This window comes from Mustela nivalis (assembly GCF_964662115.1).
Source record: "Mustela nivalis genome assembly, chromosome: 15".
In the NCBI taxonomy this organism is placed as follows: Eukaryota; Metazoa; Chordata; class Mammalia; order Carnivora; family Mustelidae; genus Mustela; species Mustela nivalis.
Window position 1 is genome coordinate 71,824,971 of NC_139034.1, and position 19,361 is coordinate 71,844,331.

General features: G+C 35.5%; 1 protein-coding gene across 5 annotated transcripts in view; it reads left to right on the forward strand.

Annotated features, from left to right (window-relative positions):
• GPC5 (glypican 5) overlaps positions 1 to 19,361 on the forward strand; it is a 1,409,494-nt gene that overhangs the window by 685,185 nt on the left and 704,948 nt on the right. For all 5 annotated transcript variants that reach the window (XM_082700893.1, XM_082700897.1, XM_082700896.1 and 2 more), the window contains exon 7: positions 10,439 to 10,595. In XM_082700893.1, the coding sequence (XP_082557019.1) occupies positions 10,439 to 10,595 (157 nt within the window). The remainder of the gene's footprint in view (positions 1 to 10,438; positions 10,596 to 19,361) is intronic.

Genomic DNA, 19,361 nt, shown 5'->3' on the forward strand with positions numbered 1-19,361 from the left:
TGTATATTGTCATAATAGGGTTCAGGAAGTACAACCCCAAAATATGGTGTCATGGCATAGTGACTATTTGAGCTGAAGAAATTTGAGAAAGGGCAGGTGCAGAAAGGGTTTTCCTACTTCCTTTGAAGCAGGTCTCACATAAGAGCTGCTTTTCCTATACCAGGAGTAAGGAGTAACCTTATCTCCAAAGACTAGGCATACCACCCAGGGAAACCTGAATGCACTAGCCTTGCTTTTCCCCCACTTAGCTCATATCCTCTTTTGTCCTATACCATTTTCCCATGATTTTCTGTTCATCAAACCTAGCACTAAAATACTCAGGTTTAACTGCTTTTTCCTGATGAAGGCTCCTGGGTCATGTAAAACTTATATTAAATTAATCTGTATGCTTCTCTCTTTTTAATCTGTCTTCTGTTACAGGGGTTGTAGTTGAGGACTTAAAAGGGTAGAAAGAAAGGATACTTTTTCACCCCTGCACAGTAATAAAGAATGAACTATTCACATGCACAATAATAAAATAAGTGTTTAAAACATAATGTTAAATATGAAGTCATATGTGAAAGCATATATATGCATGATACTCCTTTTATGAAATTCATTAACAGACAAATGAATCTATGTAAGTAGGGGTCAGAATAGGAGTTACCTTTTGATTGTGGCTGCAGGCTGAGATGGTGGATTTCTGGGGTGCTTATAATGTAATATATTCTCATTTGAATTGTATTTTTGTGTGCATACCTATGCAAAAACTCACTGACCTGTATATTCAAGATCTCTATACTATTTTAATAAATTGTACAGTAATATTGAGAAAAAGGAAATAAGTAAAAAAATAAAGATAGTTTCGTTGAACATTGATACCCACCTGTACAATCTAACGATTCCACCTTTAGGCTTATACCCAACAGTTGAACTGCTTTTTTTTCTTTTTTTAAACACTAAAAGACATAAAGACATTTACCAGATTTACACAGCAACTGTATTTTTACATCTAGACACTCAAAATAGTACGATTGTCCACCAACAGAATGGGAAATGAAGTTACGGCTCACAGGTAACGACAGAATAAAATTGAGTAATTAAAAAGAATTAATTTCTGCTACATCTGGAATATCACAGACATGCTTACATTCATATAAAGTTCCTGAAAAAACGAGTCTGTGGTGGAGGAAGTTAGAACTGTGTGACAGTGGAGAGAAGAAAATGAGGTATAACGGAGGGTCCTGTTCATATCTGGCCCTGGGTCCAAATGTCCCCTTTTTATAAGGACACGGATCATACTGGATTAGGGCTCACCCTCATGATCTCATTCTAATGTCATTGCCTCTGTAAAGAAACTTTTCAAATAAAGTCATGTGCAGAGGTTATTGGGTTTAGGACTTCAAAATACGTTTTTGTAGAAACAGAAATCAGCCTAGAAGAAACATATACTTTTTAAATATACTTTTTCATACTCTACTCTGTACTTTCTTATACATATACTTTTTTATTCTCTACTTTTTAAAAAAATCCAATTTTTTTTGTTTGTTTAAGACACACATTTAAATTATTAACAGGAGAATTTAGCCTAGAATCCCAAACACCTGCCTTTCTTCTCCCCAAGACAACCACAACCTTAAATTTTACTAATTTTCTCAAATTATTTCTAGAATATTTGCAAAATCACATTTCCTTAATCCTCATGTGGCATATCTTTGTCCGTATTTTTATAGTTTATGTAAAGAGAGCTAGATGAAGGGAATTTCACTGCAAAGGTGAAAATCAGAATGACATTTGTGAAGCTCTAACTCTTGTTACCATCTGGCATACACAAGGGTGTCATACTAAATGAGATCAGAATGAGCTCCTTGGAAGTAAACCTTTAATAGACTGGGGAACTTCAGAGGAATCTTCCCTAGAATGTTTTAATAGAGCATTTGAGGATGAGATCTGCACAGCTGGCCGGTGAAGGCAGTCTAGATTCGTTGCCAAAACCAGGTTTTAAATGAATTTGCCATCCGTCATAGTTCTTTCAAAAAAGCAATGGACATTTTGACGAATTAACAAAAATCTTTTCTGATCTGGAGCTTTTAGCCTTGACCATGCTTCCCAATTAAAGTTCTCCTCCTTTCCTTCCTTCCTTTTAATTTTTTTTTTTCCTTTGCTGTTTCTCACGGCATCAGTCTTAGAAAGATCAGTCATTAAAGACAGGGACCATGGCACGTATCAGTGGAATGGCATAAGTTATATAATCCTGTTGGAAATATACTAAGATAATGAAATGAAATGGCAAGGGAAAATCTAAATAAGTGGAAAAGGCTAATTCCCATGTTCTATGCAGAAAGGACAGGGTCCTTCTGTCAGCAGAGAGAACTGAGTTGCTGACACCATCAATCCTTGTCTTTATGACTCAACTGAGAAAAAAAGCAAAATTTAGCAGACGACTTGAGGAAAGAAAACCACTCAGGAGCACATGTAAAATTAATAGTATATCATTAACTAGCACATGCATGTAAAGTTAAAACCGCCTTCGTAGTCTGGGTCCTGCTTCCCTTCTAGAGAGTGTGATTAATTCTCGAGCTGTCCGTTATCTAGAATTCCTCTTCCAACCATTCATCCATCAGGTTTTGGGATACTTTCCCTTGTTTGCTCAGGAGGAGCAGATGTTCAGTTTTGTTCTGTCTTTGATTTTGGAAATTTGGTGGTTGTGCCCTGTAGTGTCGTGGAAGCTGGTTTGGGATAACGAGGCAATTGGTAAACGTTCTGAGCAGTAAGTGCCTAGTACCTTCACTTGCTTGTGACACCCGAAGTGGGCAGAGGCAGTTTCCTGAGGCCATCTGGGCTCAAATGACTGTACATATAGGGCAAAATATACATGAAATTCTTTGTTACCTGTGTCACCTGAGAATTTAAATATTTCTCACCCATATGAAGACATAGTTACAGAGAAACAGGGTTTCGGCATGTTAACAGATTGCTTCCCAATAATATGCCACATCATGAATGATACAAATTTACTCTTCACCGAAGAAAAGTGAGAGAATGAGATTATTTAATATCTGATTCTTCTGGTTTAGGAAGCCCTTTAATTTTAATTATAAACTCACCTGGAACAGCTAGAAATATCGATGATTTCTGTCCTATAACATTTGTGAGTGACAATATGGGGTGTCATTTTTTCTATATAAGTGGCTACTCAATAATGATTTAGAACATTCATAAATTAGGTGGGACGTTGGATAGTAACATCAAGAAAATAATTTTCACCTTTTTTGGGGCTTTGGGGGGAAATATAAATGTTATGCATCATGAAATGTCTGACTTCAAGAAACTTGCATTACACATCTACTCATTTCATTGAACATCTAGCATATTTTCGGTTTACCTACAGGTCCCAATCTCCTCCTCCCCTTCTCCCGTTCTCCTGCTACAGGGTCCTTACACACTCACTGCCTGTCCCAAAGTGTCCTTGTTTCTTTCCTATTGCGGCTGTGATCTGTATTTGTCCAGCTAACTCAGCATGGTGGTTTTGGTAGGAGGCTCTGGTGTTTTGATGGAAGACTCCCAACTGTGAACTCTGACATTGTCTTGGAAGAAAAGTGTTTTGCTTTTTCACCAGTTCTTTCCAGATCCTGGACAGAGTGTTTTCACACAGGTGTTTCACAAAAGGCACTTAAGAATCAATAACGTTTGGCGTGCACACTTCCTGTTTTGGGGAAAAAAGTGTCCCCCAATTTTTTGAGTTGTTTTTGAGGCTGTGTTGTTTTTGAGGCTACTTCCATTTTATTCCTGCACTTACTCATTAATTTTTAGTTTAAACTCTCCTGTGAGGTCAAACGTAGAGTTTGGAGTGCAACACACATTAATTATAAACATACCTGGTCACTTTGGTACAACAGCTCTAAAGTGGAACCAGCCGTTTTCTGAATTGAAGGTAAGCGCAGTGGAAAAGAGACATACAGAATTTTCATACAGAAACAAGGAAAAAATGATTTTTTTTTTTTTTGCAGCATTAGAAGCCAGATAGTGAATGTAGTGGGCCTTTTCTAAGTTCAGTATTCTATTTACAAAATCACAAGACTTTTATAAATTGCCAGACTGCCTTGCATAAACTAAATGCCAACAGAACAGTGACCTTTCAAATTACTGGTGCAACAGAAGCCGAGATCAGAAAGCTCAAACTTAAAGCAAACACTGACAAGAAACCCTACAGAAATGACTTCTGTGTCTGGTCAACGTAACATAACATGACATCTTGTAAAATGTGTTTGGCTTTTTGGGTAGAATAGTCTGTTACAGTTTCGATGGTTTTGAAAATATGAATCTGGAGATTTGCGGTTACATTACCTGAACCTAAAATATTTTTTTTTATATTTGAAAGAGGAAGAGTGGGAAATTTTGGTATAAAAAGATTTATACAATACGACTGTAATAGTGTTAGTAAAGGAGGTGATAAAGAATGGGAAGGGTGAGGGTCTAGATGGGAGTGAAATTGGAAGTTTGGGGCAAGGGAAATTAAGTTGTAGAAAAGAGAGGGTATTATATAATGCATTTTTTTAAAGTTCTCATTTGAAATATGCAACAGAGATAACTTTAAAAATACATCATGAGGAATTTTGAATCAGATTTCCAATTTTAAAATGTTATGAGCTTCCGTTGTTTTCCTATTTCCCATACATTTCTCTGTAAGTTTCACTTAAACTGCATGAAAGTGCAGACACCAACTGCTTTATAATAAAATTAAATTCATATATATGTATATATTTGCATGTGTATATTCAAAGAGATTTTTTCAGTCTGTACTGAAAACGGATCTTTAGAGATGTCTTATTAATGAGGAAGTGGAAGTATAATTGTAATTTTTTTTCTGTATCTTCAGTTCTCTGGCTTGAAATTTTTCTGTCAACATTTATTTTTCACCCTGAATATTCTCCATCATAAAACAGCAGATTCTACTCCGTCTGCATTTGAATAGATGACTAGAGGCACGTATCTGATGACTAATACTTTCTAAATACATATGTACTTCTTGTATATCTGTGTAAATGGTTGTAAGGGGATGGGGGAAATATTTGAGAGATGCATCACTGCCTGTAGGGTTTTGAGGCACATTCAGTTGCTTTCACATTTGGAAATTTTTGACGAAGACGTTTCTCTTTCACAGCAAACATGTTGTGTATGTGAGCCATCTCTAGCCAGATTTTATTGTAAGTGTTTGAAAGGATATTGCAACTGTGGGATATTGCCAGACTGTTAGTAAAAAGCAAATTGAGTCTATTGAGAGATTAATTCACCAGCTGAAAGAAATACATTTGCCTTAGAGTCATCAGATATTCTACCCACCAAACTCATCCTCCAAGATAGCATACCTAATGAGCTTCCTAAACCAATTAAACAGAAGCAGGAAGCATCAGTCATCAGCACTGACTATTTTCAGCTAATCAGCTGACTCCACAAACCACATGGCATTGAGGTAAGGGGAACACCCTAAAAGTTGTGGGTTTTTTCACTGTCCTGACTTTATTTCTCAGTTTTATGGATGCAGCATTTTGCAGGGGGCACTGTAAATGAGTAGAGTGCCTTACGCTATATGAAGTGCTTTCCCTTGCATTCAGTAGAATAAAATAAGTTTTAATGGGCTTAAGTGATTTGCTTAAAGGCACACAATTAATGTATGTGTGGGACTCAAAATCATGCCCTTTCCTCTGTTGTAAGTATTCTATAAATATGTATGTATCGATCGACTTTCTACCTTTCATGATTAGGGAATAGGTTCAGGGGTTCCAAAGCCACATCTTTACAATTGGGCAGACTCAGAGCCAAGACAGAATGAGGATGAAGGGAAATACGTTTTACCCCTGCATGGGTTCACTTTTTCAAAGACAGAATCAGGGTACTGGTATCAGCTCCTACTGGTTATAATGGTAATAATGATCTAAATAACTAACCATTACTTGAGCACTCACAATATGTTAGCACTTTATTAAGTCCAAATAATAGTCTCAAAGCCTTCCACATTGATCTTCTTTTAAAGATGCAAAGAATGTAGACCCAGAGAAGTAATGTTAAGTTTTTCAATGTTGTAAATTTTGAAAAATGCTTATAACGCGTTCTATATTTTATGAGTAAATGGGACGACTATCCGTGGATGTGAGGAGAAGAGAGATTTGATGCAGTATGCGGCATGAGTGTGTCTACTATAACATGACTGATTTTCATATACTATTTATAAAAAGTGGCTTCATGACCATTCTGCACGGTCATCTTATTTGTGGGTGTTGCCTTAAATGGGCACATGTGGAAATTATTTTGTTTTACTTAAAGACCTGTGGGGGAAGGCTCCTCTTTGACAGAAGAGAAGCCTATGTATATTTCTCAAAACTGACTTAAGAATAGCATCAGAAACAACACTTGGCCGTGGAGGTGGGGCCAACAGAGCACTGGGGGAGTGATTTGCATGCTGCCTCCCAGGCACTGGAGGAGAGGGTTGTAAAGAGCTGATTCCCGGGGAAAGAACTGGGATGATTTTATTGCGTGGTGACCCAAATCGTGAAGTTAAAGTTCCCTGCCTACTCTAGAAAAAAATGAATATTTTATATACATAATTTTTGACACTAGATTCCTATTCTTAGATATTCATTTAAAAAGGTAATTGGAATACCCTTATGTTTGCTGATGGCAAAACTAAATATCTTGGGGAAGTATTTCTTGGCATAATCCTTCAATGTTAATTTTTTATTAAACAACTTTTTAGATGCTTCCAGGAGCCCACAAATGTGATTAACTTATTTTTAAGATTAAAAGGAAAAATAAGTTAGGAAGATCACAATATGAAACCTTTAGTCTGTTTTTCTTTTCCTAATTTTCACATTATTTCCTTTATATTAATTTTGCCTTACTGCATATTCATGAAAACTGACTGAAATAAGAACTACATATTGAGTACTTTTTAAGAACTAAGGCTATGTCTTCTCCTTGATGTGAATTATAGCCTTCAAAATATATATGTGTTGTATAATATGTACCCAATTCATGTCATTGAATAAATAAGTAAATTCATCCACCAGTCAATAAGCATGAATCCAAAAACTGTTCTAGAATATCATAGCCTCTGAAGAAACTAGAGTAAAAGTGAAGGCACTTTACTAAGTTAGATCTAAAGGATATGGAAGGCAGAGTAATTTATAAATTGTTTTCAAATTTCAAATGAATCAAAACTTATTTATTTAACATCTGTAATATAGAAATTCCTTTAGTTCATGATTGGGAGTATAAAAATGATTAAATCAGGGTCTCATCTTTTGGAGATTAACCCTTAATCAGGAAGGCATGGCATATGCTCAGGAAACTTAATTAAGTGCCCATGAATGGGACACATAGATGTATGTAAAAGATCCAAGAAATAGGTATGGAGTGGGAGAAGAGTTATTTGAGTTTGAACTTGAGGGTTAGGTATAATATGATGAGTTGAAATAGAGGAAAGAGGGATTCTATGTGGAGGGAAAATAAGAATTGGAAGTGAGAAGAGTATAAAACAAGAACATACAAAATTGAAGACCTACAAATTCACACAATTTCCCTATGGAAAGCAAACTGACCGCAGTGGGGCAGGACTTGGGTATCAGGGGACTATAGACATGTTAATTATATTAATTATGTTATTTATATAGACCTAATTAACAGAAACAAAAACAAAATTTTGCAGCAAAAATTTGAACTTCATTTTCTAGACCTCATATCCAAATGTATGTCAGTAGGTGTTGAGTGAAGGGAGGAGGTAATTTGCTCATGTAAATTTAGAAAATGTGAGGCAAGGCTCAACTCTTCAACAGGATGGCTTGCTGTGAGGTTTCTCAGGAGCCTCCAGTTTGTGGATATCAAGAAGGGACCACCGTAGGAATTTCACAGATATTTTACTCTAGGATCACTTTCTGTGATTTGTCCATCTGTAGTCCTATTTCTCCTCTGGACACATGTTGGGAATGAACAGTTTTTGACAGTTAAGGATAACAGGGAGCATTGAGGAAATGAAGGGTTGTGGTGAAAGCACTGATATGGGGAATATAATATGGTGGTGGTAGGTGGAGAGACCGATGTCCCCTGCACTAAAGGGTTGAGAAGCTGTAATGATACATGGGGAGTGGAGATGAAAGTTTATTTTAAGATACAAAGCAGTAGAGTACATTTTTAGATCCAATCACTGCTTAGAGATGAAGTATTATAGCAGAAGCTGGAGATAAGACTTGGGTGTGATTTGTGTCCAGGTGAGAGTACAGTCTGTTAGGACGGGTTCCCAGAAAGAGACTACAAAGAAAGAACAGAGGTTTCCACCCTTCATGGAAACATTTATCTTTATTTTCTTGGAAGTGTGAGGACAAAGATGATCAAGGTAAGATGGAATAAGAATAGTTTAGTCCAAAAAAGTGGGATTTGAGTAAGGATCTTGCTGTGAGAAGCTGGTTTTTGTTGTTTAGAAATGTATTGGGGATTTTTGCAAGATAAATTTTATAATAATTGTGAGAATGATAATGAACATTTGTGGAAGTGTGATGATTGAGAAGTAAGGAAATGAACATTGTAAGGCAGAACTTTCATGAAGAGGACACAGACACTGACCCTATTAGAGGAAGACAGGATTATTGGGAACCCGGAAGTATGGGTCAGATGGAATTTTGAATACTTTTGATGAGTTGATATAAGAAATGATGATTACATCACATGTTCATGGGCTTGAAAAACAGTGAGAGGTACTATAAAAAGCCAGAGAAAATGAAAAGTAAAAAAAAAGGTAAAATCTGATAGCTTGTTTCCCAGGGGTATGGTCTTTTCAGTGAGGTGGTGTCTTATGGAATATTAAACTCTTGTTTGGAGGAATATGCTAGAAAATCAGGGGAGACCTCTTTTTAAATGCGATACATAGTAACACATTTAGGAAATGACAGTAAATAGAAATAAGTTCTGACCAGAATTTTAAAATTATTGTCCAATTGTTTCACCATTTCATTTTTGTTAGAAAATTAATCTTGAAGAATTGTAATATTTTGGGGGCACTGGGTGGCTCAGTTGGTTCAGCATCTGTCTTTCGCTCAGGTTAGGATATCCAGATCCTGGGATCGAGCCCCACACCGGGCTCCCTGCTGAGTGAACAGTCTGCTTCTCTCTCTCCTTCTGCCCCTCTCCCCACGTGTGTTCTCTCTCTCTCAAATTAAAAAAAATAATAAAATAAAATCTTTAAATTTTTTTAAATTAAAAAAAGAATTTAATATTTCACTATTTTTGACATAATGTTAGTTTTTATTTTGAAAGCTTATAAATTGTCAAAGTCCGGTTGCTTTGATCTAACTGTTCTTTAAATGCTAAACATGTTCATCTTAGATGTCCTGAGGATATTTCAACCTATGTTTTTCAATTTGAAATATTAACCTTGGGCTGTGTGTTTCATTATTATCTGCTAAATAATATTACTGTCTAGAAAATCTCTTAGAAGTAACAATCCTGATATTTCATAAAGCACCCTGAAAATTTAAATGTCCATTACATATTCAGCAGGGGTACATTTCATTCATAATATAGCAGAACCTTCTAGTGCTCATGCTCGGTCATGTGTTCTCCAAAACTGCCTTATGGGGGTATATGTCATCTATTGAATAATTTTACTCAGATTTAGCTTTAAGTAAAGTATTCTATTATTCATAACATCACCTTCTTGAAAAGGGGTTCAGGCATTTCCAATATTATTCAAAAATATTACCAGCGCTCTTGTGCTGTAGGGGAAAATGACTATTCCATCTATTTTGCTCATATAAGTAAATGAAATGCTTGAGAGCCGAGAACCAAGAAGTTGGTTAAATTTCATAAGTGATTTGTAGAAATGGAAGTAGGATCTATGTCTTTTGCTCTTAGGTTCAATTCTGTGCCATAGGCAGTGGACAATGCATTTGATCCAAAAAAGTTTAAAGCTCTAAATGTAAATGCCCAAAATTCTGCATTCTTTTAATGGAAACTTTTCCTGAAGAATTTTACTCTGTTTTGAGAAATTTTGGATTCTTGGTTTACAACACAGCACAACAGTATCAGCCAATATACTGCGAAGGGAGTTGTGTTGTACTGACGCTTGATTTACCGTGCTTAAACATGTTAATTCAGAGCAAAAGGAGTCTCCAGGCAAACTCTCCAGGAGCAAGAAGACTGGTTTATTTGCTTTCCAAAACCTCAGCCCAAGCTTGATCACTGATTTCATATGTAGATTGTAGATCTTCATAGCTGTAAGAACTTGCCCATTATTTACAATTATTTTGGTAGTTTTAATTTTTATTACAGACTTGATTTGGCCAGGTGTTCTCATCAAAATAGTAGATCCACATCAGAAAATGATTCTAATTCCCACATATATTTCTGAGTAGCTTTCTTCGGTGATTTGAGTTTGCTGTTAATACGTGTTTTTGGTATCCATGTTTAGCTGTTACAGGGTAGGTCACCCAAACCCGACAAGTGGCAGCATCAGACCGGCAGTGGCGGTGGCATGGTTGAACAGGTCAGCGGGGACTGTGATGATGAAGATGGTTGTGGGGGATCAGGAAGTGGAGAAGTCAAGAGGACCCTAAAAATCACAGACTGTAAGTGTGTGGTTCCATCACCACTTCTAAAGAATGAATTTTGAAGTCTAATTTTGAGGATAATTATTAGTATGAATGCAAATGAATAAAGACAGTGAATTCAGAAGCATGCAAAAGGAATTTGGAAATGACAGTGAACCCATTTTTAGTTATTCAGGACCTGTATTCATGGAGTGTCATTTATTTTTAACTAATGGCTTTTAATGGAAATAGCGGGTTTTGTTTGTTTGTTTGTTTTTGTTTTTGTTTTCTGTGAAAGATTTGTGAATGACCAGTTCTGAGAATTGAAGTTCTTAAAGTCGGATAATTCTCAGGGCTTGAAATAACGACCTGGGTGACTATTAAGTGTCTATTGGTAAATAATGTGGAATCAGGATGGGTAAACTCTTCTAAATAATCAAACTCTGCAACTTCATTATATTTCATCATTCTATAAGAAATAATCTTACTAGGTTTTCATCATAGTTGAATTACAAAGAAACTGGTTAAATGTAGGGCTATTTATAATGAAAAAGTACTTGGATATAACCTTATGAATTTGTTCTTCTCCAAAACTCTCACCAATCATTCACCTTGTTCCAATTGTCTGGGTTTGAAACCCATTTCCAGTATTGCTGGACTGGTCACCCCCACGAAAGTGGAACTTCCAAATGACAACAACAAGAAGTCACCAGATGAGTTTGGCTTTCTTTTCTTCATTTTAAAAAATGAAGAATGTTGGCTCTTCCTTGTTACATACATGCAGATGATCAGATGGGCAAGATAACCGAAGCGGTCACCTGAGAAAGCAGTGTGCAAGTTCATGGGTCCAAGGGAGCTACCTTTCAGCTCTTCATTTATCTGAGGTCATACCAAAGGTGATCACTTTATAAAGTAATTTGGTGGACCTGTGCAGCCCTATCTGGAGGCTGGTCAGATAGTCTCCCTGTAAATCACAAAGGGCTGCTTTGGAACTATTAGACATGTCCTTTCATGACTTTGGTGGGAGAAGAATTCATTTACTTTTCACTTCTTGTAGTAAATTTAGAACACTACACATGCTTCAAACATCAATACTCCATTCTTCCTAGGATCCTGTTTTATAAGGCAAATATATTGGTTAAAGGAATGGAAGCCTCAGAGGTGCAAAATCCAAAGGGCAATTAATATAAAGAAATATGTTTTCCTGTTAGACACGGAAAGTAAATAGATGGAGTTTAGTGGAGCACAGCAATGGAACGAAGGACCACAAAAATTTCTTGATATATTAGGAAATTGCTTTCCTAGTGAAAATTAAATATCTTCTACTTGTGTAGGAGCAGGTAAGGATATGTGCTTTTGTTATTGGTATTAATATAGTTTATCAGATTGATTCTTCTCTTTTCTATATTTTGTTGTTTAGACCAAAACAATGAAAAGGGAAGAAATAGAAAAAGCAAATAAAAGTGTTTTCTAGAAAAAAAATTCTTATTAAGAGTTAATATGTCCTCCATTGTATTTTAGAATATTGATACTTCCCTATTAAGTTAATATTAGTTAATCTTTCTTTTTTTTCTTTTTTTTTTTTGAGTATTTTTGTGTCTTGTAGTTTCATTGTCATTTGAATATTAGGGTTTTAAAGAATAAACATTATTATAAAAAGTCTAGGTTGAAATTTCATCTATAAATTATGTGTGTGTGTAAGTATAGAATTAGCATTTTTATAGGGATTTTTTCATTCTTGGAGTTATTTATAAGCTCAAGAACTCCTTATGTATTAATAGATAACTCTTGTTTTGTTTGTTTCGTAAGAGAAGTAGAGACAGTAGAGGATATTTAACTACTAATAATTTTCACACAAAACCATACTTGTCAAGGTGGCAAGAATGCATTTTTACTTCAAAATCCTGTTTTCAGTTATTACTGATGGGGACAGGTGTGGTACGAGCAACTATCCATCAGAATTGGAGAGATTTAAGAGATAGATGGTTTTCAGCAACTCCAGGCAAACATTAAAAAAAATCCACGTCTGCTGTAAGTGGGCTGCTTCTCATGTTTCTCAGAGTTTATAGCTGTTGCCTTTCAATTTTTAATAAGTGGTTAGGAAACCACTGTGGATAGTAGGCTGAAATAAACAGGGACAGAGAAAGTAGCAAAGCAGAGGTCACATTTCTATTTTTATAAAACACTATCATATTTTCCTTGTGTTTGACTCATTTGATATATTGCTAAAGCAAGCTAAGACATAGTTTTGGGTGGTCTTAATGACTTAAAACTCATGTGCTCTAGCAAGTTAACCTGGTGTCATTTGTGTAAGGGACTTGAAATGCACTATTATTTCTTCTGTACATTGATATGATTCCTTATTAAAAAAAATTGTAAGTAGAATACATTTCATTTGTCACCTCAAAAATGTCTCATTAAAAATAGTTACACATACATGTATGTATGTATATATGAATATATATATGGAATTATACTAATATTGTGTTCTGCAAATTTTATTTTCCTCCATTTATGAGAATTTTCAAAGTTGATGAATATTTTACTAATTATCACTTGACCTGATATTCTGTCTGCCTTTGTTTGTGTTGATTTCAGAAAAAAGTGCAAAGTTTTACCATCAAAATATTTATATACTTTTTAGGTATGACTTAGTTTTCATCACCGATGGTATCAAATAATTTAACAAATGTTTAGCTCTTAAAACTGATGGCTGTCAGTTTTCAAATGATAGCTGATGTGTTTCTTATAAAAAGCAGCCACGTATACTGTGCAGTGTTTACTCTTGGGAAACTGAAAACACTTCCTTATATCAGTAAGATGATTTAAAAATCCCAATCTTCTAGAAACTTTTTTTTTTTTATTGCATTGAATTTGGCTCATTTGTGTAAGTGTGATTATTTCACTAGTAACCTGGAATTACAGGATATAAATGGCTTTGAATCTTCATTTTGTCTCACCTCTGACACTCACCTTCCTTTCAAGGTTGCTAATTGATTGCAGGTTCTTGACGCCAGTGGAGAAAAAGAAGTTCTGTTCTTTTAGTCAGGCAGAGCAAACCTACTGACACTATCCTCAATACTTTTTCAACTACTTGACTATTCTTCTAATATCCCCAAGTTCTGATAGTTTCAAATGAAAAACAACCCAGAATGCCACTAAAACACAGCTGTCAAAAAACCATTTCATGTATAGTTTTAGAATAATAGCACTGCTTGCAATTCTCATGTGATAATATAATTTGAGTTTCCATTTTCAAAAACAAAGACTATGCAACCTGTGACCAAATTCATGTTGATACAGTGGTTTACTCTGGTAACTCAGACAAAATGAATTTGACCACAAGATGATTCAGATACAATACATCCAGGAATAGTAGGGTGATTTTCAGTCTTCCGATGGCCTGAGATAACTTCTATTGTCGTAGTCACCATTGCTCCTATAACATTATATCGTGTGTTTAGCAGTATTGTGTGTGTGTGTGTGTGTGTATGTGTGTGTGTTTAGCAGTCTTAAAGATAATTTTAACTGAGTAGCTGTAAGTGACAACAAAGATTGCTAAATGTGTATTCAGATGTCTTTTGTCCTGTGGTGCTATCAGAATGCCTCCGCAGAAGGTTCATTGTGTGGCTCCTTCAGGACAGCCAGCTGTTAGTTTCTTATTTCATGAGTGTCTCTTCCTCTTCTCTTTTGTGGGTTTTCATTGTCAATCCAAATGCTAAGAATTTGAAGAATCTAGGACTCAGTTCTCAAACCTTTTGTCATCTCTGTTCTCAATGATTCCATGTTCCACAAATTGCCAACCACGCCCTAAGAAGAGTAGGGGTGTGTTACCAGCCATTGACAGTACCCTCCAGTTTATGAAGCTTTCCCCTCTGTATTATCTCAGGAGGTAAGCTTATGAATACTAGAAGTATTCAACATAATGGAGATTAATTTGGAAGCAGAAGAGTAATACACTGAAATATAAAGTTACTAGATCTGGAAAGAAATTTCGGTTCACCTTCTGTTGCCAAAAGTAAATAGTTTGTATTGGCTTTGGACTTGTCACTTAGTAATTAACCTTAGAGCAACTTCTAACAAATGCATCGACAGCATGGTACTAACAGTGACCTTGGAAGAGAATACTGTATTCCATGTGCATGGTAAAATGAAAATAATATGTTGTTAACCACTGAAGACTAAAGGTTGCTGATTTATTTAGTAATGCAGGATTATAGAGTGAGTGAAAATTGTTGGCTTCCTCAAACTTATTTTCACCGTAAATCACCTTTATTTCAAAATCTCGGGCATAGAGGTCAGGGAGAATTAAAAAAAAAATTACAAGTGGCATTTTTCTTAGAAAATGCAATCTTTATTTTTCTTTCCAGAATTACTAACACTATGTAATTATTCATTTTGTAGAAATTATTTTATATTATCTGCTGATGATTTTTCTTTCCAATATAAAATGTGTCAAACAGATAATGCAAGCATGTATTTGTCTACATTAATAATAGTTCCAAAGGGGGCACGTGGATGGCTCAGTCAGTTAAGTGTCCAACTCATGATTTCTGCACAGGTCATGATCTCAGGTTCATGGGAATCGAGCCCCGCATGGGACTCCATGCTCAGCACAAAGTCAACTTAATATTCTGCTTGAGATTCTGCTTGAGATTCCCTCTGCCCCCTCCCCTTCTCTTTTTCTCTCAAATAAATAAATGATCTTTAAAAAAAAGTAGTTCCAAAAGAATAATAGTTCCAAATAAGCATATTAAAAGTATGTATATTCTTTCTAACATTAATGTGTCACCAAATTCAGTTAAAATAAAATGTACTTGGTTTACTTTGCAAAGTGAGATAAATAGCCCTTTAATAAATTATCCTCCACCTAAGAAAGTTTACTGAAAATAACTAAAGAGCTTATGTGTTTACTTTATTCCGTGATGCTAAAAATTAATCTTCTTTATAAGGTTACTTAGATTCAAATGTTTGTGACACAGTGAAAATAATCTTGAAAAATGACTGTACACTCTAATGTATATTTTACAGTGCTTAATACTGAAGGATCATGATAACTTCATAAAAAAAATTTACAAAGAAACCCTTCCTGATTCTGTCCAATGTTCAAAATTATAAACACTTTGAAATTGTCACCTACTACAGTTTCTACCCTGCTGATGAAAATTATACTAAAAAGAAATGAAATAGGTATCTAAGATAAATATATTTTAATTAAACGGTGATCACTACGAATATTATTCTGATTATACACTTTCATTTTGGCTTCTAAATAAATTGGGCCTCATCCTGGCTGCTTGCTATTTTGTTAACAAGATTTGGTAATGGAATCTGGATACCTAATGAATCATTTAAAATCATCGTTCATTCTCTTGAAAAGTTCTATATTGCCTTCATGGATCTAAATAATAGAATTGAAGTAAGAGGCTCATCCTTGAATACCCATGGAATGATTTCCATTGCTTTAGCTTAGACACAGAACTGATGTTAAACCGCTGAGGGGAAAAGGGAAGACTTATCAATTACAGCTTGTGAAGCCTCCTAGCGCGCATCCCAGATCAACCCTATCCTGCAAATCTTGTAACCAAATCTCTGCCGTGCCAGAGGACATTAAACAAAGAAGTTGTGGTCTCTTTGAACTAGCACAATGCGGAATATGACTGTGTGACCAATAGAGAAAGTACAGAATGAGCATTTAAGAAAATATTACTGGATACATTTTACCATGGCTTACCTAATTAATATAAAGAACAGAGCATGTGACCTGAGCCCAGAAATTTTATATGATACAGGGATTCTGAAGGGCGTTCAGTACTTACATGCTTCTACTTGATGCTGTTCCTGCTTGTCTAAGGACTGTTCTCTAAGGAACAACAATGCATGCCTTGTTTATTACATACCTTATTTATTAGTATCTCTAAGTCTCTATTAAAGTAGCATGAACTCTTACAATATACCATCTACATTTCTATATTAGCATACCAAGGCAGCATCATACATGGAGGCATTAGGGACTATAACAATTAGACATAAAATGGCTTATTCTATGTGGTTTTTGGTTATCAGCCTGTCTTATTGCTTTTAGCCATGGGTTTACTTCCTACACCAAAGGAGAACCACCTCTGTCTTTTCTCAGGGTCTGAAGCCTTCCATTTTGGAACAGTGCCTCTGGTTTATCAGCAGAAATGTTGCAATTTTAACTCTACCAGTTTGTGACGAGCACTGAAGAAATATCTTGTACAATCCCCTGAATCATGTTAAATTCCAACACAGATAAATCAACGTTTTACGTGAACTAAGAGAAAGGAGAGAGACTATCTAAATGGGGCAATCAGAAAATACTGCATAGAGGAGACAGGAAAAGAGCTATCTGAAAAAAGAAATTGATGGCGATGTTTATGAGAAAATGGCATTTGGGAGGTTGGATGCATGATTTAGTTTCGGCTCTTGACAACAGGGAGGAAGATGGTATCTTCTGAAGAGCATGTGTGGTGAACAAGGATTGGGGGTTTGTGAGGAGAAGGGAAATAAGGAGCATGCTCAGGAGGAATGACATTATTCAAATGGCTTGAAAAAATTGTTGGAAGTGGAAAAATGTGGATTGAAAATGTTACAGTGGATTCTGAATTCAAGAGTAAATACTTTGTATTTAATTTGCTGGGCAAAGAGGAATGATGACAGGTTTTTCTGTGTGGTCATTTATTATAAAGATTTTATTTATTTCAGAGAGAGCACACAAGTGGGGGGGGGGGAAGGCCAGAGGGAGAGGGAGACCAGCAAACTCCCCACTGAGCGTGCAGCCTGATGCGGGGCTTGATCCCAGGATCCTGAGATCATGACCTGAGCCAAAGGCAGACACTTAACCCACTGAGCTACCCAGGCGTCTTGAGTGTACAGTTACTTTTACTAGTAAAACAGTGAACTGATTAAAAAAATAAAGTGTAACCAAAGTGTGTATTACACAAGTAATTTGTGACTTAGCTTACACAGGAAATTGTTCTATGCCTAAACTTCCTTAAGATGGGGATAATGCTAGTACTCTGCAAGAAACATCCCTGTGAAAATTAAATTACCTAATCCATATAGAGCATTACAAGAGTCACCAATCCATCCCCGCCCACCTAAACAAAAGAGTTGTTGAGTAAAATATGTCCAAAGATTTTCTTAAATGTTTCCATGAACAGCAAGAAAGAAAAGAATATTCCATACAACCCAATGAAGTCATAACCATAATATAGAGATAACTGTAGATATATAGATGTAGAAGAAAATCTGTAATTTTACACATATACTCATACATGCACAGTTTAAGGAAAATAATAAAATGAATTTGTTCTACCAGTCTAATAGTTAGAATATCTCCATATCTTTGTGTTCCTCTTTCTGAACACATTCCACTCTGAGAGTTTACCATGATCATAAATTATGTAAAAATCATTGCCTTTTCCTCTTTTTAGAGTTGTAAGCATCAAGGTATGCATTCAGAAACAATATATTGCTGGGTTTTGCACTTTATACAAATGGAATCATGTAGTTTTTGTTGTTATGTGGTGAGCTTCTTTCTCTTAAATGTTACAGTTTTGAAGTTTATCCATTGTATCCATTTAGTTTGCCAAGGTATAGTATTCTAAGTTATGGATACATACACCCATTTGTTTATTCTATAGTTTGTGGATATTGGAGTTGATTTCAGTGTTTGGATATTGTGAATTTTATTCCTATAAACCATCTTGAACACCTTTCTCCATACACATGTACAAGAGCCTTTGAGACAATGTCTCAAAGCAAAGCATGCATATGTTAAGCGTTACTAGGAAATGTCACACTGCTTTACAGGGTGATTGTGTCAAATTTATATTCTTACTGGCAATAAATCAGAGTTTGTTATTATTTATTGATCCCCATTTTTACAAACACTTTTTTCCCCTATTTTTACTACTTTGTATATTGGTCCAAAGAATGGAAGTAGAACAGTATGTTATCCTATATTAATGTCTATCACCATGATAATTCATTGAATTGTACTTTTTTTCATAGGTATATAAAATTCCTTATATACTTACTCATCTGAAATTTCTTGTCTATTGTTTTCCTATTCTTTAGTGTTCTTTATCTTCGTTCGCAGGTACTCTCAGGACAAAGGTCAACTTCAGTGATCCAATTATCTATTGTAATTATGATCTTCAGGAAAGGCAGGATAGGTTCTTGAGTATTTCTTTTTATTTAATTTGTACCCTCCCTGTCTTTCTCAGAAGGTGACCAACTATTTTTAAGAACATTGCAAAATCAGATTTAAAAACATTTGTGATTCTTATTGAAGTCCCGATTGCCCCACATTTTGCCAACTGGCCCTTCTCTGATTTGGCTCTTGAGTTCTTTTGACGTGATCCTTAAAGTCTTTGCCAGTTTCACTGTATGGCGTAAGAAAATATTCCAAATGTAGTTTATTCATTATCTGTCACAACATGGAATCAGCCATTTTTACATGACCCTTGGTTTGTTTTCATAAGAATCAGTATTTTTAAGTCCACAATCTAGGCACAAGACATGATTCTTTTTTTTTTTTAATGATACTTTTTTTTTATTAAGTTATATTAGTCACCATACAGTACCTCATTAGTTTTTGATGCTGTGCTCCATGATACATTGTTTGCGTAGAATACCCCATGCTCCATGCAATCCATGCCCTCCTTAATACCCATCACTAGACTCACCCAGCCTCCCATCCTGCTCCCTTCTAAAACCCTCAGTTTGCTTCCTGTGGAAAGAGCTGAAATGCTCTTCATGAATGAGTGGATAATGAGA